We start from the raw sequence: 23,140 nt of genomic DNA on the forward strand, positions 1-23,140 counted from the left end.
AGGGTAACTTGGGGCAAACTCGGAGGGCTTGAGGCAAACTGAGTGCCTCTGGGTCAATTATCCCTTCGGGGCTTGGGCAATGCCTCCAGGATGGCAGCTTCTCCCACAGAAAGCACTTCTTGGCCGTCTAATTACCCAGCGGGTCAGGGATTACATCGCCATGGGAATTAATTGATCTTTGAGAGCTGCTTTCTCTACAGTAAGGGTTACAGCGCTATCAGCTTTGCGCTGCTCCTTCTGCCCCCGGCTCTAATAGAGATCTGCACATCACGGGGCTGCCAACGGCGAGGGCGAGCTGACAAAAAGCCGAAATGAGATATACTCGAACCTCTTAAAATCTTTATTGGACTCTATTTTTTATTAGCACATGCATAAAGTGTCAACAGTTGGGGATTATGTCGGACGACGGTTTTCACAGACCAGTCACAAGCGGTGCTCCGGCTCTTGGCGGGCTCCATCCTTCCCCCCATCCCTCCTGGTGCCGGGCAGAGCACCCAGCACTGCGATACACGTGGTCACACGTAGCGACTGGGGACGTAGATAGGTACAAGCAGCAACATCTACTCACCTACTGACTAAGTGCACGTGGTTAAAAGACCCCGTTAGACAGCAAACACCTCTTTCTTCTTTAAAGTTAACTATATAATAATAGAAATTGGGTTATATCCTGCACTGCGTGACCCTCCTGACAGAGAGGTGCCCATCTCCTGTCGGCTGCTTCCACCAAGTGGAAAATTGAAGGGAACGTGGGTATTAAGTCTGCTAGTAGTAAAACCCGAGCCTTTTGCAGGAGCCACTGCTCCTTCCCCAAGGGCACGCTGCCCTGAGCCTGTCCAGCAGGTTGGGAGGAGGAGGAGAAAGAGGAAAAGGAGGAGGAGGAGGAAGAAGAAGAGGAAAAGAATGACTCCACCTGTACACAACCTGAAATAAACCCATCAGCAAAAGCACGTCCTGCAGCAAGGACAAACAAGGATGGGGTTTTGCCCTTCCTGCAGCCCCACTGTGCCCTTCTGGAGACTGTTCCCTGCCAAAGGTGCAAGGTGTGCACCCGTGTGCCTGCCAGAGTGGGTTTCCCTTAGGTTGGCCAAGATCAGAGTGACAACTGGTGCCAATGCTACCCTGGGGTAAAACTCCACATGCAGGGAAGGAGGAATCCTGGTGCACAGCTCGTGGCTTGGGCAGGTCCAGTTTGTCACCTGAGGAAGGCTGAGCATCAGAAACACTTAGAAATGCTTAGAAATGCCCTGTCCCTCCCCTTGGCTGGGGATGGGCGCTCTGATTACTGGATGTCCATAGCTGCTGCTCCAAGCTCTGGATGCTCCATGGAAACACATGGGAGATCCCCAGAGAAGGCACTTGTGTCAGTGGTAACACTGCAGCAACTGCCTAAAGCCACACAGGAGACATTCTTCTTCACCCTTGACAAGAAACCAGAGTGAAGGAAAATGGGGCCACCAGCCCCAAAACACTCCTAACATCACATTTCAGAGCAAAGGTTTTCTCTTCAGTGTGAGTTTTCCTTTCCTTGTTCTAATCTGCTCCAATCTGAGATGAAAGGCACCACAAAGAGAGAGTCTATGAGTGGGAAACCGGCCACAGCTGGATGTAGACCTGAAACCCCTCAGCACAAACCAACTCTGGTGGTGGATCCACAACCAATGCTCATACTGGGCTGGGATTTGGGAACCAGCAGTAACACCTCTCCTCCAGCCTCAGAGCAGCCCTAACGGAGCCAGCACTTGCCAGTGTGCATCACAGTGACATCACTGGGCTCTAAATCCACCTCACTTCCATCTCAAGAGTGCTATATATTTTCCATGACAACTGACTTTTTGTCAGGTAACTGTTCCCAGCAGAGGCATCAGGCACTAGCAAGCACTGATAGTGGGTGAAATCTGTGGGATTTGAGGCACCTGAGCTGAGGTGGAGCCTTCAGGGATAAAAACACTTCCTACCATAGTGGAGACCTACCTCCTTGCTGAGCTGTGGTTTGCTGGGCTGTTTCTTTTGCTCTTCTGAATGTGTTTCATATAAACCAATTTTTGGAGGTTTTTTGGTGACAGCAGATGGGCAGCTAGCTGATGGACAGCACTGGTCTCATATATATATATATATATATATATACACATATATATACATATATATATATATATATATATATATATATATATATGTTTTTCTTGGCAGCCATGTAAGTTTTTTTCTTTGCTTTGTTTTTCTGGGGTTTAAATTTGTTTATTTTTAGATTACTTTATTATTTTGCAGTGGGTTTTGTCTATCTTTGTATTCTTGTACAGAGTGGTAGGATTGTGACCAAGCTAAGATGACAGTGCTTGCTTTCTACTCTGTTTCCTCTGACTTCTTAATACTTCTTGTATGTTCAGTGCTGGAATTGCCATCAAGCTGGAGGTCCCTGGGACCACTCCAATCCCTTGAACTTCTCACCACAGGAGTGTGGGGGAAGGCTTGCTTCACCAACACCTGGGTTCACAACCCAAACAGAATGCCAGCAACAGCTTTAAGCATGTTCTCACTAAATGGGAAAGACTATAGAGGGACATCTGGGTGCTGGTCTGAAGGATGGCACTTGTGAGACAATATTTGGCAGGAGAGAGGTGGGAAGGGGAAGGTGAAAGATCTGTAACCTGCTATAATGTAGTGTTATGCAGCAGTCAGTGGCCTCAGGACCCTGTATCAGCATGGGCAGAGACTAATACTGATGTTACACTAACACTGCTTGCAGGGGATGCCACAGCCAACATGTCCCACCTGCAAGCAATGCTCCACCAAGGGAAACCCTGCTTTGGGCCCATTCCATTTCATGTCCTAACCCGTCTGTGAGTGGTACCGAGGGCTTTGGGATGAGCATCCACTGAATCCCATGACACTTCTCCCCCTTCTCAGCAAAATCCATGTGTGATTCTCACCTGGAGAAAGTAAAGCCTGCATGAGTGGGTCTAGAAAAGTTGAGGTTTGTTAAAAGGTTGGATTCACACGTGTACACGCACACACATACAAAGGACACAAGGGGAAACCCCTTCTGGCTCTCAAAGATTGAAATATTTTAAAGACTAAGGTTAAGTAAAAATGCCTGGAGGAGGACATCTATGAGCTTGGGGGCATCACATGAATTGCATGGGCAGCTCTAAGTGCCAACATGTAGCCATGCCAGCGCTGCTGGGTGCGTTCCCTACCATGTGCATGGTCATCCCAGAGCGGAATAGAGGCCTGGGATGGCTGCCCATACGAAGGCAAGATCAGCATGTCTCACTGCTCCCATGCTTTGCTCAGGCACTTCTGCGTGGGGATGGTGGAAGGACAGAGAGCCCTGCCATCAGCAGGGGGATGTGGTTGTGGTGTTGGTTACGGGATCAGTTGGGGAAAGGGACGGTGGTCCTCGAGGTGCTGCTGCCCAGTCGGGAGGGTAAATTCATGGGTATGCGAGTGAATGAGCATTTGTGGCTTCTAAAGTGCAGTGCAGGTCATATGGTCTTTACTGTAAACTGTAAGCTCCTCAGGACGGAGCCCTTGTCCTTACTTTTATTTTTTTCTGTGAAATGATGTGCCAGCCTAGAAACTCTTAACCCTAAATAACAACAACTACTACAGGACAACAGGGGGTGGTGAGAAGGACAGTCTGTGCTCCCTGTGCCAGTATGGTGGGAGCAGATGGGGAGAGCTTCCCGTGGCCCTCCATGCTCCATCCTCAGGGCTGTGGCTTCTTTGAAGAAGCACCCTCCAAACAAGGATCTCCAACCTGTCTTCCTCTGCGTGGGGCTTCCCTTGGTCATTACAAGGAAGGTGTTGACTCAGGTTCTGTTCCCAGGGTGGTCTCCCAAGCTTGTGTCTTGAAAAGGAGATACAGATGACAAAGTTGCAAGGAGGGAATTTGAAGCCTCTTATATGTAGGGAGCTCCTTGGAGAAGCTGTGCTCAGCCTTACGCTTCCCACCAGACCATAGCCTTCCTGGGATGAAATGACCGCCAGTGCAGGAGCCCTCGCAGGGTGTGATGCTCACTCCCCCTACGTGTCTGTCTAGGGTGGAGAACCACCCAATGCCTTTTTATTCTTTCAGGACACTGATCCTCTAAAAGCTGCCAGCATCACTTACTGGGTCCAAGGCTCCTCCAAGACTGAGGAGAAGCTGGGTGCAAGATCAGATTGTGAACCCTACCTGACTTCCATAACCTTCATCAGACGTCAGCCAGATCAGCCTGCACAGCCCATGGGCACAGTGCTCTCCTAATGTCCCCTTCCACGTCAACTGGAGATACCCAAGAGGCTCCTGAAGGACCACAGGCACTAGAGCCTCCTGTTACATCTCTGAGCAGAACCAAACCAGCTTATTTTCTCTTTGGATGACTCAAGCCTGGTTCATTCATATGCACACAGAATATGCTTCCCCCTGCTGGCAATATTTTGCTTATTATTTTTAATCTATGCCCATAAATTGGCAAGGAGGAGAAGGCAGATAAAATGGCAAGGGGAACCTCAGGAGACAGGTTGGGCTCATTAAATGTTTGGCACTCTGTGATTATTTGTTGGCAATGAAATGTCACTAGTATGTTTTAACATGGAACACAATACCTAAATATGCAGGGGAATCTCCCCTATCCACTTTTGGTACACTTGAGAGACAGGAGGAATTCAATCATCTGTGACCTGGATTGTATTTTTAATGGCTGCCAAGCTAGATAAAATATTTAAATATTCACTTTTATATCAGCCCACGTGGGGACTTGAGCATTTCAGGTTGTATAATGCAGGGTGGCCTACTTTTGGTGTATACAGAAATAGGCACATATGTACAAAATACTGAGTGTGCAGCATATGGGTCAGCCAGCCAGCATTAATTAGCTCGGCACAACCAACTCCTGCAGCGCTAGCCTGGCCCAGACCCACCAAAGAGCTTGTGCTGGATTTCAGAGGTGACCAGGTCAAAAAATATTGGTGTACGCCTGGAATAAAGACAGTCATCCTCAGAGGTGGCTGAGACCCTCAAGCAAAGGCATTGAGGACACTGCTCTGCCAGCAGAGCTGACCTTGCAGGAGCGACTGCTGAATGATACTGGGGCTCCTGGTGCCATCAGGTGCTGCCCATCTGCCTTGTGATGCTGCCAGGAGAGAGCTGGGGAGCGTGAGGGACACTGCAATCAGACCAGAAATAGGTGCCCACAGCTTGCACTGACTATACAGGCTACTTGTTTACTGACTGCATAAGAAACCTGAGCAGAGGGCTCTAACACAGCACCTCACTGGGAGGCTACCTGTGGATCAGCCCATCTGTCCTATCAAGACAGCTCCAGCACAGCCAAGGCAGACTCAGCCCTTACAAGAGCTGGGCTGTGTTGGCTTCTAGCAACAGCGATGCTGGGAGGCTTATGGTCCTACTGCCTTGCTTTGGAGTTGGGGATGTGGAAGGGACTGGAATCCCTTGGGGTGATGTGGCAATGGTGAGGATGGCATAGGAACATGAAGGTGCAGGGAAATGGGGGCAAGCCCTGCTCCCTGCCACCATGAGGCCCTTGGGTCCTCTGCCAATGTGACCCACGTGCAGGGTAAGCAAGGTTGCGTGTGTGATTGTCAAGTGCTTTGCCATGCAATGGCATCGACCCTGATAACAGCACGGGCTGATGGCTGCCAACCTGAAGTCACTATGGGGTCACCATGAGATGATGAGAACATGAGCCTGCTGGGGTCACCCTCACCCATCATGTGCAACCACAGCAAGTCCTACCAGAGTCATCACATGCTTTCATGTAGCAAAGCACAACCAGAGCACAAAAAGAGACACAGCCTTGCAGGGGCACTGAGCCCCACTTCCCACCATGGAGGCAGCCACTGACCCAAAGGCTGAGCCATCCCCATGTATCTCTGAGCCCCTTCCCCATGCACTGGTAGGGTGCCCTGGCTCTACCCCAGAACAGGTCAGCACTGCAGCTGACCCTACAGCCCCATGAACACCCTGACAGGAATGGCAGCCTCTCATGTGAGGCCGTGACTCTTCCTAAATTACCAAATAACCAAATTTTTTCACATATGAACAGTATCACAAGTGCATCTATGTTCACAATGTTCCGCAATAAGTACTGACAGGTGACTGTCTAAATGTTACTCTGATTTTTTTTTTAAATACAAGATCTACTTCTGAATTGTTAAATGTCACATCCCAACCTTCCTGACAAGGAAATCCCATTGTGGGCACGAGGGTGGCTCCCCACCCAATGGGGACACCAGGATGGGTCCAAAAGCCCAAGGACCTTCTGTGCAGCTCCTTCAGTGGTGTTAAAGCCAAGGAGAGCTGCCTTGAAGGAGAGGAGGGACCAAACAAGGGGCTGTGGACCACAGCAGGGCAGAGAAGGGTGCAGAATTATCATCAGCACCAACAGATTTCACTTCCCACCTGAAATCCTTCCCCAGCCACTCTGGTCTTCTCCTGAACCCAGTCCAAACCCTGCTCAGCACCACAGTGATGCTCGCGGGGCAATGGTGGGAGGAAAGGGATGCTTCAATCCCACTGGAAGGAGTCAATGGGATGCAGAGAAATGGGGTATGTCACATCCAAGGGACAGAGGCAATTTTGTGTTACTCAGCACCAGCAAGAGCTTATGATGACACTTCTTAGCAGATAGGTTGGGGCTTGTGGTCATCATGTTCCACCATGAGGTGTTTCTCTTCAGGGGGAAATAAGCAGATGCTCAGGGAGATTTAAGCTTTGAGATAAGCAGTTCTCAGGGTGGATTTAAGCATCAGCCCTCATGAGCTTTTGGGGTCACAGCCAGCCCTCTCACCAGCTTTACAGGTCTCTTTGCTTCTAGAACCTCAGAGTACTCCCTGTGCAGCTCTGGGGAAAGTGGGCATCAAGTCTGACTTCTCCCCAGAAGAGCTGTCATGAGTGGATCTCAGTTTTTTCCCTCATTTGGGGCTTGTGGTGTATGGGAATACAAGAGAGGGCCATGTGGCCATGTCAGATGGGTCCACATTAGTTCTGGCCCATACACTGCTGGTTGGAAGCCTCTTGCAGCTCTGCAGAGCCGTACCTCTGACTGGGATGTTTTCAGTATTTCACACCCATTTGCTCTGCCCTCCCGCAAATCCTCCTTTAATAGCTGCATGAAAAGGCTGCTATGAATCATGCTCTATTTTGGTGAGCAAACTAGTATTTTTGGCACAGTGGTGGGGGCCCCGTTCCTGCACTCCCCACCCGTACCGTGCTTTGGGGACAAGGGACAAGGCAGCACCAGGACGGTGCCCTGGGATGGGGTTGATCTCAACTGTACCAGTGGGGTTCATGGGGATACAAAGTGCAAATCAAGAGAGTGAGCCCAAACCTCACCCTCAGTTTCAGTGGTTTGGGTTTATCTAAGAGCAGCATTTTTTTTCTTTTTTTTTTTCTTCAAATAATACTTTAATAGTTCAGCACTATGGCCAAGGATAGCGGGGCTTTGGGACACTGCTCTCCATCCCTTGCCCTCAGGATACATTGCACTACATATGCTGGTTCCCTGCCAGCTGCATGAGCCTTGTCTTCATGCTTTTCTCCCAGAAATCTGTCCCAAGGATGGGAGTGGGCTCAAGGGTCACAAACACTTCGGTTTCCTCCCAGAGCTCCCCATTACATGTTTTAACATCTAGCTGCAAAAGTTCTCCTGCCTCCTGGTTTCATTCCTCTACCAAAGCCAGCCTCTGGTTGTGGAGCACTCCCATTCACCCAGCCAGAGAATTTTCAGCATCGTTAAGCGTGGAGGTGCTGCTAATTCCTGGCCTCGCTGCCTCAAAGTTGCCTCCTACCCGTGCACAGCCTCCAGCGCTGCCCGAATGGTTTTCAACACGGTGTGAAAGCAAAGCTCCTGAATTAGCGGGGCTGATTGCGGTTGTCGGCATCCAGGTTTGGGGGAAGTGCCGTACGCACCTGCTGCAGGGGAGCCCCCGGCACGGCCCCTCAGTCCGACCACTCGTTATCATCCAGCTCGGAGTCGTCGTCTGACTCGCTGTACTCCACCGCGATCCGGCGGGACAGGATGGTCGCCACATCATTGCCCACGGGCTCTTTCTTGGCCTCTTGCTCCCACTGCTCCTGGACTTTCCGAAGTTGAATGCCTGTGTTAGGAAAGGTGGGAGAGCTGTAGGGGCACTGTCACCTACCAGCTGCCATCCCCAGTTAAATGCATGGGCTGGAATGGGGTGGCTGCACCTGATTACAAAGATACAACCTTCCTCCTTGGCACACACACAGCCTGCAGAGGTTGAAGCTTCTTGGAGGCCAAATCTTGCATTCATCCTTAACATCTGCATGAAGCAGGAAAGGTAAATGAAGGAGACCCCAGCAAGCAGCATCAGCTGCAGTCTGGCGGGAGGCTGGGTGCCCAGGAGTGTTGTCATAGAGCCCAAGGCACTTCCACCCATGCACTGTCACCTCCCCAGCAGTGACACCTTAAGTCATACAATCATCATAAGCTCAGAAGAGTTGGAAAGGACCTCAGAGCCCATCCAGCTACAGCTCCCTGTCATGGGCTGTCTGTCTGTATGGGAACTGTTGATCATGGCCTGAACCTCTGATTGACCACTTGAGGCAAGCAATGAATCAGCCACGGGAGCACAGGTGAAGGCAATTCTACTTGGAAGGAGCGTAGCCTGGCTCCACCTCTCCTAGATCCCATTTAAGGACTGACTGCCACTAAGAAAGGATCTTTCTCTGGGGATTGCTCCTTGTGGAGTTTACTGCAAGCCTACAACACTGGTGAACGTTTTATTATTATTATTACTATTATCTTTCCACCGTGATAATCTTACTAAGCCTAACATCTGTATACTTATTGATGGTACAACTATACACTTTCCCCCTCCAGAACAGGCTGCCCAGGCTCCACTCAGCCTGACCTTGAGCACCTCCAGGGATGGGGAACCCACATTCTCTGGGCAGCAGTGCTAGGGCATCACCACTCTCATCATAAGGAATTTCTTCTTTGTATTTGATCTACGCCTTTACTCTTCTAGTTTAAAGCTGTTTATCCCTTGTCCTTTCACTATTCCCTCTGACAAATAATTCCTCCCCACCAATCCTGTATCCCCTTTTAGCCATAAGAAGGTTTCTATCAGGTCTCCTTTTCCAGGCTGAACAACCCCAGCTCTCCCATCTCATAGCAGAGATGCTCCATCCCTCTGAAAACCTCCCCTCCGTGTCCCCTGGGATATGGATTGTATGGGAACTGCTGAGTCCCAGCCTGAACCTCTGATTGATCACCTGAGGTGAGCCATGAGTCAGCCAGAGGAGCACAGGTGAAGGCAATTCTCCTGTGCTGCCAGAAGGGGTGGAGCCTGGCTGCACCCCTCCTAGACCTATTTAAGAGCTGGCTACCAGTGGGGAAGGATCTCTTCTGGAGATTGCCTTTGCTGGTGTTTTGTGAGTGAGCCCAGGATAAGGGTAAGCCTTCTATTTATTCTTTTGTTGTCATAGTCTGCTTTGCCTAACTCTCTTGTTTATTTCGTGATTATAACATCCTAAAATTCTTTGATTATACAGGATCCTTCTCCGCAGGTCTCGTTTGGGTTCCACCACCTTTGTACATCACCTGGACACCCAGGGCTTGCCTGCATCTCCAACAAGCCAACACCACCCAACTCTGGACCACAGCATTTTGCCTGGGCCGTCCTCTCCCTATAGGGGAGGCAGACCCCCCTGCCACATCTCACCTCTGCGGATGGCTGCGAGCAGGTCGCTCCGGGCATCGCTCATAGGCATCAGCGGGATCGGCGGCTTCCGGGACTCGGCGGCGGGGGCCGGCGGTGAGGCTGAGTGCGCTGGCGAGGTGGTGAGAGCGGGTGGCCCCGGTGGCGGTGGCGGCGGGGCCACGGGCGGCCCCATGGGGCCGGCCTGAGGCGGGGAAGCGGAGTAGGGGCCGGGCGGTGCAGGGGGCGGCGAGGGCGCGTAGGAGGGGTGGGCGGCGGGGGCGGCCGCGCCAGGCGGCAGCGCTGCGGGAGCCGCCATGGGGCTGTCGAAGGCAGTCTGCGCGGAGGGGATGACGGGCGGCGGGGGCGGAGGGGCCGGCGGCACGAAGTACTCCGTCATCGGTACGGGCTGTGGTCTGCAAGGGGAGAAACCCCATCAGCAACGTAGGGCGCGGCAGCAAGCCTCCCCGAGTCTCCCGAGACGTGAATGGAAGCCCTACCCGAAATCCTTGACCAAGTGCGGTCTGGGTCCGTTCAGCACGGCCTCGGGGGGCTGCGGCGCGTGGGGCTGCTGGGCGCGGTTGAGGCTGTTCTGCCGGCTGCTCGCTGGTGGTCGGTAGCCGTGTTCTGGAGGGGGGACAGTCGGCAGCACCCCCTCCTTGTGTTCTGCGGGCACGTGGGCTGTGGGGGCCAGCAGCTGTGCCGGGTGGTTGGGGCTTGCCGGGTATGAGTGCTCAGCAGCATCTGAGGTGTAGGATCTACGGCGACGGAAAACCAAAGGGTCGCATGCCTGGGAGGGGAAGGGCTGGGCGAGGGACTCGTTTGGGGTACTTGAGGTCAGGGCAACGAAACACAAGGGAAACCACAAAATAGAGGCAGACAAGAGAGCACAGAGAGAACACCAATGGAGCTGGACCAGACTCTTCCCTCAGCTCCTAAACCGCTTGGACTTTATCCCACCACCAACATCCAGGATGTGACCCTGGTGGGCATCACTGTGCTGCGCATGAAGCTACATGGGTCTATGGCTCATTGGCTCGCCTTCCCGAACACCCTTGGCCTGCTAGCCCAGGGATGGCAAAGAGAAAAACCAGAAGTGCCAAAAAGCAAAGGAAGCCCGGTGAGCTGAACGCGTAATAGGTAAAACCTGCCTATTATCTGGGGACAGTGATCCTTCCGATGATGCCATGTGATATGGGGATGGTGAGAACCTGTTATCGGGTCGGAACTCTTTATCGTATGCCATCATGTTCCACTCCAGGCGCCGGTTGCGGGCTTTCCGCACTTTCTTCACCTCCCGAGTGGAGTCCTCCACCAGCCGCTGCTCCTGAGGACACACAGCTGCAGCTCTGCCTCTGTCCCGTGGCCCCTGTGGGTGATGCCCGTAGAGCATCTCCCTGAGCCCACCTCCAGAGCCATCCCTGCGCCTGCTACCTTCTGCCTGCGTTTCTCCTTCCTTTTGTCCTCTGTTGCCTGCAGCATCTTCTCCTTCCACAAGTTGAAGAAATAGGAGGGGTCGGTGTAGAATTTGAGGCCATCTTTCTTGTCATCCCTGAAGGGAGAAAAGGGGGATGTAAGCTACAGGGAGGGAGAATCCCCAAAATATTTCAGTGCTAGCAATGGCAGTGCACGGATAGGGAACCTTCAGCCCTTCCCATGACTACCACCTTCCACCAGCATCCATCTCTTTCCCATCTTGAGCCCTGCATTGGCACATTCCGCAGAATTATGTGAGGGCAGTAATGCTGCTGCCTTGGGCACTTGTTCCCAGAAAAGAGACCGCTTCCCCTGCATATGAAGGCTCGGTATAGTCAAAGAATAAGCTGTTGGGGCCCCATAAACATGACCAGTGTGGAGACATCATTACGTGCAGTACCACATTATGATCTTATGGACATGGCACAAAGGGATATGATTTAGTGGTGGGACTCAGTAGGTCAGGGTCACAGAATCATGGAGTGGCTGAGGTTGGACACAACCTTTGGGCCCATCTGGTCCTGCTCCAGCAGGGCCACCAGAGCATGGTGCCCAGGTCCACATCCAGAGTCCTTTGAAAATCCCCAGGAGGAGGCACCAGAACCTCTCTGAGCACCGTCATCACACATTAGCACCAGTGCTATAGTATCTCCAAGGCTGATGGTTGGAGTTGCTGATCTTCTCCAACCTAGATGATTCTGTGGTGCAAGGTCACCTGTTTCAGTTGTCCCATGCAATTATGGTGGTACGGCCATGGGGAAGACAGCCCTCACCAAGAAACAATGGGGTCACACCCCCCTGGCACCTCTCCTGCCAGAGGCCCCAGACATCCCCCCAGCACTCTGAAGAGCAAGGGGACAGCTGCCCCACCTGTATGGCGTGAGGATGTTGAGCGGTGGAGGCTTGTCGCAGCGCTGGTACATCTCCATCACCGGGTTGGGGATAGAGTTGCGGGACACAACCTGTTGGTTCTGCACTGTGGAGCTCTTGAAAGCCTTCCTCATGTTGATGTCCTGCAGCGAAACTGGGGACACGGTGGGGAGAGGGGAATTATCCCTTTGCCTCACCTTGCAGTCCCCAAACAACCACAGGCACCACGCTATCCACCTGCCAGCCCCTCACCTTCCTCAACAGTGGAGTCCAGCTGCGTCACCTTGATGACCAGCAGGTCCACCCTCTCCTGCAGTGAGTTCATCCTCATGTAGAAGCTGTTGGCCTCATTGAACAGCTCCCCAAAGATGTCCTCAGCGTGCCGACCTGCCGGGGGAAAACATGCTCCCATCATATGCTGCTTTATTTGCAGTGTCAGAACTGTACACTGTGTTCTGGGGACCTGAGCTGAGTCCCCTCCAGGCCTGGCAATGCACATTCCATCCTTGCTAGGTACAGGTTGGGGTTTGCCCCACAAACCCCAACCAAGTGGCTTCCACGTCAAGGCTGCTTTTGGCAGCTCTCTGAACAGATCTTCTCTTCCTGGGAGTATTTTGGAAAATTATCTAGTTTTGGAGGGGGGAAAAAGGCACTAGGTGGAGAGCCCTGGGGAGCCTACACTGCTCTTTCTATTTTAAGGCAATATTCAGCGGTGAAATAGGTTTCCCCTATTAACTGTTCCTGCTCACATGCACTGGGCTCTTGTCCTTCCCTTTGCTGCTGGAATCAGTCCTGAAACAGGAAGGACTGAGGACTGTTATACTGAACTATCTTTCACCTAGGGCATTCACATGGCTCTCAGTGTTCTGCATTAACAAGAATCTAAATACCTTTTCATTTCCAGCCAAGTCAAGAAATGAAAGATCATTTGACCAAAAAGTCAAAAAGACTGGCAATGGGAGGACAACAAGTCTTAAAATATCCGTGCGTCCCCCTTTCCAACACAACTCTTCTGAGCTTGTGATGCTTGTATCACTTGAGATGTCACTGCTGGGAAGGTGGCAGTCCATGGAGGGAAGTGCCATGGGCTCTATGACAGCACTCCTGGGCACGCAGCCTCCCGCCAGACTGCAGCTGATGCTGCTTGCTGGGGTCTCTTTCATTTACCTTTCCTGCTTCATGCAAGTGTTCCCCCCAAGAGCATCCCTTCTTAATATCTTGATAAACCTCACCCTACTGGGAACTCTCAGAACCAAACCAGGGTCAGTGACCACAGCATCACACCACTTCAACCATTCCCAGTGCTGGCACAGGGTCACAGCATCCCCATCCCCATCCCTTGTGACTCACTGAGGCTGCCCAGCTGCTTGATGATGGCAGCCAGCGTGCTGTTGGTGACACATTCCAGCTCACTCGTCACCCCGTCAGGCAGGGCCCCCCGGCACAGGTGCCGGGGCTCAATGTTCCTCTTCACCAGTGGCATACTGCTGGTGGGCACTCACACTCTCCTGGGAAAGGAAGAAAAAAGGAGAAACAACCCAAAACAGCCTTTTCCATTTGCATTTCCGCTCTTCTCTCTCTCTGGGGACCCACCTAGGAAATGGCGATGACAGAGTGTGGCTCAAACCAGCAGCAAACCCTGTGTGATGCAGCCCTTCAGCTGGCCCCAAAACACCTCCCCTGACCCAAACGGGAGCAAGCGAGTGCCTGTAATTCCATTATTTCCAGCTGACTGCAGAGCTCTCTGGGATTTATTTGTGCACACACACAGCTCTGATGCGGGCGGCCATGTCCTGCCCTGCTCTCCACAACATCCCCCAGGGCCGGGGCGGCTCACTGTCTGCAGGATTGGGAAGCCACGAGGAGGGAGGAGGAGGATGGATGGGATGCTAAGAGCTGGGCATACCCATAAGGCAGCAGGAACGCCGACTACGGCAAGGGCCAGAAATGTGCACAGCTCGCTTTTTTTGGCCCTAACAGTACTTGGCAGAACAGATTCCCATTGATAGCACCCACCATGCTCCCCAGCCCCCCACCCGCACCCCAGCTTGGTGGGAGTTTTCTAATGCAAATGCAAACTCTTGACAAAACAGCGCAAAACTTGTATCTAAATCATTAGTGCTGAGCTCCCAAAAAGGCTGATTGTGCTCCCAGCAGCACAAAGCAGATGCTATTCTGCCTTCTGAGTCCATCCCCTCCAGCACTTCCCAAACTGAGAGGAAGCACTTAATGAGCTGCTTGTGCCGTCTGTCCGTTGGGATAGGGGAGGTGCAGAACAGTTCTCAGCACAGGATGCTGCCCCGGGGGTGCTGGCTGCATTTCCTGACCCATGAGGTCCAGGAGCACTGACAGTAGTCACTGATGGCACCCACATAAGGCTGAACTTGGGCAGCTGCAGGCCTTAAAGCACCAGACTGCCATGTTTAGGCAGGCTCTGACAGATCATCGTGACCCCCAGCAGCATCACCTAGGGCCCATCCTGGGATGGGAGCTTAGTGAAGCTTGGTATTGCCCTCTGGGCTCGGTGTGCCAAAGGGACTTGGGCTGGTGGCTCCTTGGTGTCCCCTGTGAGCCACCCCTATGGGACTGTACAGGTGGTCCAACAGGGCTGGATGAAGGCATGCTCTAGGTGATGGTCAGTGCCTTCCAGGTGGCATTGAGACAGTTTGGTGAGCTCCTGACTTCATATTGTGTGAGATGAGAGCACAGATTTAGGAAGCGATGGGGTGTGTGCCATGACCCTACCTATGCCAAGCTCTCACAGAGCTCAGTGCTGTGCCCCTGTGCTGAGCTTGGATTGGGGTCTGTCTGTGTTTCTGTCTGTCTGTTTAGCCCCTGTTGTCAGATCTCACCCAACTGCACTGCCTAGGCACTGCCAGCAGTGGGACTGTGTAGCCCAGCAGGAGCCTTGGCCAGGCACCAACAGCAGAGCAAGGAGAAAAGCAAAGGGAGCAGTGTATGGCAAATCCACAGTGCTTGTACAGAGACAAGGAGGTCTGCAAACACACATCGAGAGAGTGAGATCAGGAAGGTGATGAGATGGCTGCTTGGTTGGGATGTAGCACAGAGAACCTGCTTGCTGGAGCCAGCCCTGCAGCCACTGCCGTGCTGCACACAAAATGGAGTGCTCCTTCACCACCAAGACACATTGCTCGTGTTTAGGAAATGCATCTGTGACCGCCTGTTACTCTGCTGATCGCTGGAGTGACTGCGATTGCTACCAGCCCGACAGGCATCACCGCTTCACATGGAGCTGATAGCACAGCTGAACTCTTCCAAAGGCTCACTGAATACTCTGCAACTGGCTGGGTCTCCAGCATCCACATTCCTCAAAACATACCGGAGGGCAAATCCCAGGAGGCTGCTCCCGGGTCACCAATCCATCAGCGCAGGGAGGTTGGAGGCTCACAGCACAGCGAGCTGCGATGTCTCAGCAGTGAGGAACTGAACAGCAGCCATCCCAATCTGCTGGAAGGAGCTCACTCCATGCACATGGCTGAGGTCCTGCTGGACAGCCAGGGGAAGGGTCAGCACCCACAGCCAAGAGGAGTGCAAGCTGAGGCCGCCTGCCTGGGCTGCACTGCTGGGCTGGAGCTGGAGCTGGTGCTGCCTGTGCTCAGGGCCAGCACCTCCATCCCAACAGGAGCGCTGCCCGCACCTTCCCCACGGCCCATCTGCAGCCTCCGCCTGCGCTGCGCCAACTGCAGCGGCTCTGCCTCCACCGAGCTGCAGGAGAGAGGCTCCGCCACCGCACTGAGCTGTGAAGTGCAACACAACATGGCTAAAAATATTCCCTAAGAGTTGTGTTAGTAAATGCCACGCTAATTTTTTTTTTTTTTTTTTTTTTACCTTCTGCTGCAAAGCTCTCAGCTCCAGAAACAGCAGTGGGCTCAATTGCCTCTAACTTGCAAGCACCTCTCCGAGCTGGGCTTTGCAGTGGTCAAAAAGCTCTTTAGGGGGGATGCTGAATATGCAGTGCCTGCTGCCTTGGGATTAGGGGAAAGCTAGCCCTGTTGCTCGACAGCAAACAGGCTCCTACATGGCTTGACCTGAACTATACATACAGCTACATCAACTGGCAGGTGGGTTTTCATGCAGCTATTTTCCTTAGGGATTAGGTGGTGTGGATTTTCTGGATCCAATCCAAAATAATGCGTGGATACCCTTGCAGTAAAGGGAGAGGGGAGAGCCAGAGATGGGGCAGGGAGCAGCAGCAATCCCGTGCATGCTTTGGCTGAAAGAAGCCTGCTGGAAAGGAACCACGTGCTGTTCTTAATGACTCTCTATCACCAAAAGAAGCCTTCAATGCCATCCCCTCTCTATGCCAGGCTCATTACCAGCAGGCCGGCCGTGTCCCGCCAGCAGTGCAGCAGGACGCAGCTGAACAAACCCCCATTCTGTGCACCACAGAAGCGCTTTGATCAGCATGGGGCAGCCTGGGAGAGCAGCAGGGCTCTTCCTGGGCACTCGCAGCTTGGGAACAGCCGGCAGAGACGCGTTTCCCTGCAACAGTGACAGGCAGCTCTGCAAAAGCATGCTGGCCTCTTTGTTTTTTGTTTTTCTTTTCTCTCTTTTCCTTTTGGCTTGAGGGCTGTTGCTCAGAACTTGTCAAGATCTTGGCGTGCACAGCTGATTTGTCATCTACCAGAAAATGGAGGACGAGCATCCTTGGTTCAGCATGGGGCTGAAGCAGACAGCAGCTCTGAGCAAGTCCGCTTCACCTCAGGGTTTCTCCGCGGGCTGCAGATCCCAAGGAAGGCAGTGGGCATTTGGGGACTTGGTTGCATCACCGCATAAGAGCCCTTGGCATGCACTGTGCTCGTAGCTGAGCAGCACAGCACATTAACCTCCTGCCCGCCATGCAGAGCTGCTTCTGCCTGCCACTGAGCTGCTCCCTGCCGCTGGGGATGCTCAAGAAATGCAGGAATGCCAAATGCCATCTAAGCACCTTTTTTTTCTTTTTTTTTCCTTAGCTATCCCCTCTAAAGCCCAGGCAATGAAACATAGAAACGAGGGCTGTGCTTAGACACACTGAAGTTTGGAGGATGAATGATGAATTCATCCTACTGCTGACCCATCCATCCAGGTGCTGCACTCCCCTGCTTGGGTTGCCAGGCACCAGGCAGCCATAGACAAGCAATCCTGAACTGCACCGAAAGCGGCCGTGGCTCCGCACCCATTGGGATTTCAGCACGGCGGCAGTGAGACCTCGAGCATTCAGCTGCTATGAAAGCTCTGCAAGTCGCTGAATCACGAAGCACAAGGCCCAGCTCTGCACATGCATGCCTGCGTGCTGGAGGGGCTCTGAGCTGCAGAGGGACACGTGCAGGCAGCCACCGGCCCCAGCAATCCTGCCAAGCAGTGCCCCCTCCCCCCCATGTGCAAATGGAAAGCACTGGTAGAGCCTTGCAGCAGGGATGTAAAGTGATGGCCCCTCCCTGCCATGCAAGGGTGCAAAGCGCACAGGTTCCCTCTCCATGCAGGAATGCAAAGTGACAGCACCCCCGCGGCCGTGCGGTGTGCAAAGAGACTGAGACACCCCCCCACACACACACACACACATACTCCATGTGTGGACACAGAGAGACCTCGACCCCCCCACACTGACTGCTCTAGGACTCCTTCCCGATGGGAGGTGCAGGCAGCCTTACACCCCCGCCCCATGCATGGGCAAAAACCTCCATGAAGAGCTGGGAAGTGAGGCTCTCCCTCCATCATGAAAATCGGCGAAGTGACAGGGGACCCCTCCCCACGCAAGGATGCACAGCGTCCAGCCCCCCTACGCATGGATATGGTTGGGGGGGAGCACAGGGATCCAAAGTGAAGGCGATACTCCCCCTCCCCAAGGATGCAAAGCTGTATCCTCCCCGACTCAAGGATGCAAAGCACTGTGTTCTCCCCTTCTCCCCCCGCCACCACCACCCCCCCCAAAAAAAAAAAACCGCAAAGCGTGGGAGACCCCAAAAGCCTTATAAAGCCACAGGGCTCCCCCCCCACTCCTTCCCCCCCCGCAGCCACCCGCTCACCTCCGCCGGCTCCGAGGGGGGGCTCCGGGCGAGCTGCGCGGCGCCGGCGGCCCCGGGCCGGTGCGGGGCTGCGGCTGCCGCCGTGCCGGGAGCCCCGCTCCGCTCCGCAGTGCGCGCACAGCGCATGTCCCCCCCCGCCCCGCTCCGCCCCGCGCCGCCCCGCTCAGCTTCTCTCCGCTCCGGGCGGGCGGCCCCGGCTCCGCCGCCCCCGGTGCTGAGGGAGCTCCGCGCTCCCGCGAGGTGCGGGGCCGGCGCGTTCCCTTCTCCCCTTCCCTGTGACGGCCACTTTTCTGCTGGCCCCACAGCGGGATGATCAGCGTAGGGATGATCCCGAATGACGAGCCGGGATGATGCTGAGCAGGTGGTGCACCATCTTCTCGGCCTGGTCACCTCCTACGGTCTTTCCTATGGTCCTTTCCAAGGGAATAAACTCCTTCCATTCCACCCCGGGGGACATTTGATCCTTTCCATGGTCATGTGCCAGAGCTGCCCATGCTGCGATACTGATTCACACAACCTCCTCGTGTCACCCACTGAGCTAGAGCCTCAATGCCGCTGTCCCCAGGGAGCCCCCAAGGGGCTGGGGATTGTTGTGCCATTGAGCCTCACTTCTGTGGCTGGGAACATCATGGAACAGATCCTCCTGGAAGGGATTTTAAGGCACACAAGGGACAAGCAGGTATCTAAGACAGCCAACAGGGCTTCACCAAAGGCAGATCATGCCAGACTCATCTGGTGGCCTTCTATGATGGTGTGATGGAATCGATGGACAGAGCAAGGGCAACTTATATCACCTACCTGGACTTGTGCAAGGTGTTTGACGTGGTCCCATGCCACATCCTTATCTCTAGACTGGAGAGATGTGGATTTGAAGGCTGCTCTATTGAGTGGAGGAAGAATTGGTTGAACAGTCATAGCCAGATGGTTGTAGTCATTGATTCTGTGTCCAGGTGGAGGGCGGTCACAGGTGGCATGCATCTTGGGACCAGTGTTCTTCAGCAAGTTTGCTGATGACACCAAGCTGAGTAGTGCAGTTGACACAGTAAAAGGGAGGGACACCGTCCAGAGGGACTTGGACAGGCTCGAAAAAGGGACATACGAAAATCTAATGAGGTTCAACAAGGCCAAGAACAAGGTGCTGTGCTTGGGTAAGGGCAATCCCAGATACAGTACAGACTGGGAGAAGAACTCTTTGAGAGCAGCCTTGCCGATAAGGACTTGGGGATTCTGGTGGATGAAAATCACACACACACAGAATGGCCCGGGTTGGAAGGGACCTCAAGGATCATGAATCTCCAATCCCCCTGCCACAGGCAGGGCCACCAACCTCCCCATTTAATACCAGACCAGGCTGCCCAGGGCCCCATCCAATCTGGCCTTGAACGCTTCCAGAGATGGGGCATCCACAACCTCTCCGGGCAGCTGTTCCAGTATCTCACCACTCTCATAGTAAGGAACTTCCTCCTGACATCCAACCTAAATCTTCCCTCCTTCAAACCATTTCCCCTAGTCCTGCAGTTATGAACCCTTTCAAGAGTTGACTCCCCTCCTGTTTGTAGGCTCCCTTTAGGTACTGGCAGGCTGCAATGAGGTTACCCCCCAGCCTTCTTTTCTCCAGGCTGAACAAGCCCAGCTCCCTGAGCCTATCTTCGTAGGGAAAGTGCTTCAGTGCCTCGATCATCTTTGTGGCTCTCCTCTGGACTCTCTCCAACAGCTCTCTGTCTTTCCTGTACTGGGGGCTCCAGACCTGGACGCAGTATTCCACATGGGGCATCACATGAGCAGAGCAGAGAGGGACAATCACCTCCCTGTCCTTGCTGGCCACCCCTCTTCTGATGGAGCCCAGGATACCATTTGCTTTCCGAGCTGCAAGAGCACACTGCTGGCTCATGGTAAGCTTTTCATTCACCCAGGTTCTTCTCTGCAGGGCTGCTCTCAAGGACTGCTCCTTCCAGTCTGTATGAATGCCTGGAATTCCTCCGGCCCAAGTGCAAAACCTTGCACTTTGCTGTGCTGAACCTCATTTGATTCACCCAGGCCCACCTTTCAAGTCTGTTGAGATCCCTCTGAATGGCATCCCTCCCTCTTACCACTTAGCTTGGTGTCATCAGCAAAGCTGCTGAAGGTGCATGCGATTCTGTCATAAATGTCATTGATAAAGATGTTAAAGAGCACCAGTCCCAAGACAGATCCCTGGGGGAGAAAAGCTGGACATGAGCCATCTGTGTGCACTCACAGCCCAGAAGGCCAACAGTACCCTGGGCTGCAACAACAGAGGGGTGGCAGCAGGAAGAAGGAGGGGATTGTCCCCTTCTGCTCTGCCTTTGTGAGGCCCCATCTGCAGTACTGCCTCCTGGTCTGAGACCCCCAGCACGGAAAAGATATGAAGCTGTAGGAGCATGTCCAGAGAAGGGCATTGAAGATGCTCAGAAGGCTGGAGCACCTTTCCAATGAAGAAAGTCTGAGGGAGCTGGGGGTGTTCTGTTTGGAAAGGGCTCCAGGGAGACCTCATTGTAGCCTTTTAGTACTTCAGGGGAGCTTATAAATAGGAGGGTTCTGTGATTCTGTGTGGCAGGAACATGGCTGTAGGGCTGCTGGTGGCTCTGGGCTTCGTCACCACTAAAGTCCAGCTGGAGTTTTTAGGCTTTGCTTTTTGCCTTGCAAACGGGCATGTGGGGGAGAGAGAGAACTTTGGCAGAAGGATGATCTGTGGCACGGGGTGAGGTTTTCAGTGACTCACTCCTTGGTTATCTCCATGAGTGCCCCAGGGCTTCATCAAGGCAGGTTTGGAAGGGAGGCCCTGCATACAGCCCCACAGAGGCAGCGCAGTTGAGCTCCTCACTCTCCATAGCTGGAGCTACGAGCACCTTGCTGCCACCAGATGCATGGAATGACCACCAACCCCTGCCACCAATGAACCACAGATGCAGCCTCGGAGCACTCAGGCAGTGCCCACTCTCTGGCCCTCTGATAGCCCCAAAGGGCAGCAAAGCACCATGCACCAGAGCTGCGCACCAGGAGCTTTGGGGCCAGAGGCAGTGCGGTGCTGCACGCTCCCCTCCTGCACAGGCTGTGAGGGTGAGGTAATCCTGGGTAATTCCTGACTTCCATGGAAATGCCTGGAGGCCGTGATGATTATCACTGTAATTAGCCTCTCTGATTTTTCTTGGTGTTCTATAAAACATTAATTTCCAGCTGGATCCTCGCCTCCTTTGTGCACAGCCCCACATCTCCCCGCCAGCAGCGCAACTCTGGCAGCTCTGCTCAGGGTGCAGGGCCCTGCCCAGAGGCTCTTGCAGCTCCTGCTGAAGGCAAAGGTGCAATAAAAGCAATCTCAGAACCCGCCCTTTCTATCTCTTCACGTGGTTGGTGATGGGGAGTGAATGCAATGCTGCAATGCTCACCAACAAAATGAAGGCACGCATCAGGCTTGGCAGCATGAGGTGCCCAGAAGACCTCTGGGGCTCAGCCCTGGCTGGTGCCCTATTGTTTCGGCCAACCCAAATGGGGTCAGCTTCCATGTTTCTAATGGTGTATAAAATGCCTTTCCTAATGTTTTGACCCCAAATGTGATTATAGGCCATAGGAAAGGACAGGAGGAAAGGGATACTGTGGCATGCGGTTTGTCACTGCTGGGTACTGGAAACAGCCTGTCTCCATGGCCACTCGCTGCCTCCTTCCTTGGTCTGGCTCCCTGTGTTGCAGCTCCCTGCCCTGAGAAGGTTCTTTCTACCGGGTAATGCACTGTGCCTTGTGCAGCCACGTGTACTAGCTGTCATGGCCGTGGGTGGAAGTGAAGAAGAAAAGCATTGCTAATGGTGGGCAAGTGGGGCAGTGGCCATTCTAGGTGTGGGGATGGCACTGCCGGGGCTGCCTTCCCAGCGCCGTTGTTGTCCCGTGGCTCAGGGCAGCCCTGCACTGGGCTGGGTCCCACTGGCACTGCAGCCACGATGCTGCAAACCGTTTCTACAGCTGCGCTTCCCAGGGTGCTCGCACGAGATATTTCCATCCAGCAAACAAACATTTATTCGGAGCTGCCTTTCACCCGTGTTTTGCTCGGCCTCCCGCTGCGGTTTCCCTCCCCTCCCATCAGAACCGGAGGATGCTCCGCGCCCGGCATCCCGCAGATGACGCTGCCGGCCGCCTTCCTTCCGTCTGCCCCTTTTTAAACCCCACTTCGCTGTGTGGTCATCGCTCGCTTTGCAGCTCCGCAGCGGGTATGAAGGAAAAAAGGAGCACGGAGCGCGCTGCTCCAAGCCCCGGGTGTCGGCAGAGGGCAGTGGAAGATGCTCCGAGCGCAGCGAAGCCGAGAGCCGGGAGCAGGGATCCGGGGAGGAGACTGCAGCGGAGGAAGGGCCGAGCGGAGCCGCGCTCCTCGGGCGGCGGGGCCGGGCTGATAGCGATCTGACATCGCTCGGCCGTTAGGGCACGGGAAGACGGCAGCCCGCGCCTGGTATGCGGGCGGTGTAAATAGCCCCGGCGTGGGGAAAGAGCCTTTAATATATGAATTTGGAGTTTTTAATTGAAGGAGAGCCGAGGGCGTTCCAGACGCAGTCCCCGCAGCTCCGCATCTCCCCCCGCCCCCCCCCCCCCCGCTTTTTGCAGCCGGGGGCCACAAACGGGCGTGGAAATAAAAGCTCCCGGCGCTGCAGCCCCCACCCACCGAGCCCCGAGTCCAGTCGGGCCACGCTCCCAGCTCCGCCCTCACCTGGGTACCCCCCCGGCCCCCTGCAGTCCTCCCTTCCCGGGCCGGAGCTCCGCGGGGCTCGGGGTAGGGCCCTGCGGAGGCGGTGCCGGTGGGGGCCCGCCCCGGGGCTGCTCCCGCTGCAGGATGCGGCGGCGGAGGGCGATGCGGGGCGGCGGGGGCCGGCGCTGAGCCCCGGCGGATCGAGGAGGGGGGCGGCCGGGAAAGCGCCGCCCGCTCCGAAGGGGAAGGGGGTGGTCCGGGAGGAGAGGGGCCCGGGGAGGGTGGGGGGAGGTCCGGGCGGCAGGTAGGGGCCGGGGCCGCGCGATGGAGGAGGAGGAGGATGGAGGCGGCGGAGGGGAGGCGGGGAGTGAGGCTGCGGCAGGAGGGGGCGGGCGGGGGGGGGGTGGCGGGC

At 54.4% G+C, this 23,140-nt stretch overlaps 1 protein-coding gene across 2 annotated transcripts; it reads right to left on the minus strand.

The window, feature by feature from the left end:
• Positions 1 to 329: 329 nt before the first annotated feature.
• On the minus strand, positions 330 to 18,138 carry LOC125699950 (wiskott-Aldrich syndrome protein family member 3-like). Of its 2 annotated transcripts, XM_048960024.1 has the most exons (9): positions 18,042 to 18,138; positions 13,366 to 13,523; positions 12,268 to 12,402; positions 12,016 to 12,169; positions 11,104 to 11,221; positions 10,821 to 10,996; positions 10,170 to 10,427; positions 9,694 to 10,085; positions 330 to 8,100 (listed from the first exon to the last, which is right to left on the minus strand). In XM_048960024.1, the coding sequence occupies exons 2-9, from the start codon at positions 13,496 to 13,498 to the stop codon at positions 7,943 to 7,945; spliced, it is 1,524 nt and encodes a 507-aa protein (XP_048815981.1). In that variant the 5' UTR covers positions 13,499 to 13,523; positions 18,042 to 18,138; the 3' UTR covers positions 330 to 7,942. The 2 variants fall into 2 exon arrangements, with proteins under 2 accessions (XP_048815981.1, XP_048815983.1); XM_048960026.1 differs by lacking the exon at positions 18,042 to 18,138 and having other exon boundaries at positions 10,881 to 10,996; positions 13,366 to 17,895.
• Between the last annotated feature and the right edge of the window lie 5,002 nt (positions 18,139 to 23,140).

The sequence above is a fragment of the Lagopus muta genome, chromosome 13 (genome assembly GCF_023343835.1).
Source record: "Lagopus muta isolate bLagMut1 chromosome 13, bLagMut1 primary, whole genome shotgun sequence".
NCBI classification, from domain to species: Eukaryota; Metazoa; Chordata; class Aves; order Galliformes; family Phasianidae; genus Lagopus; species Lagopus muta.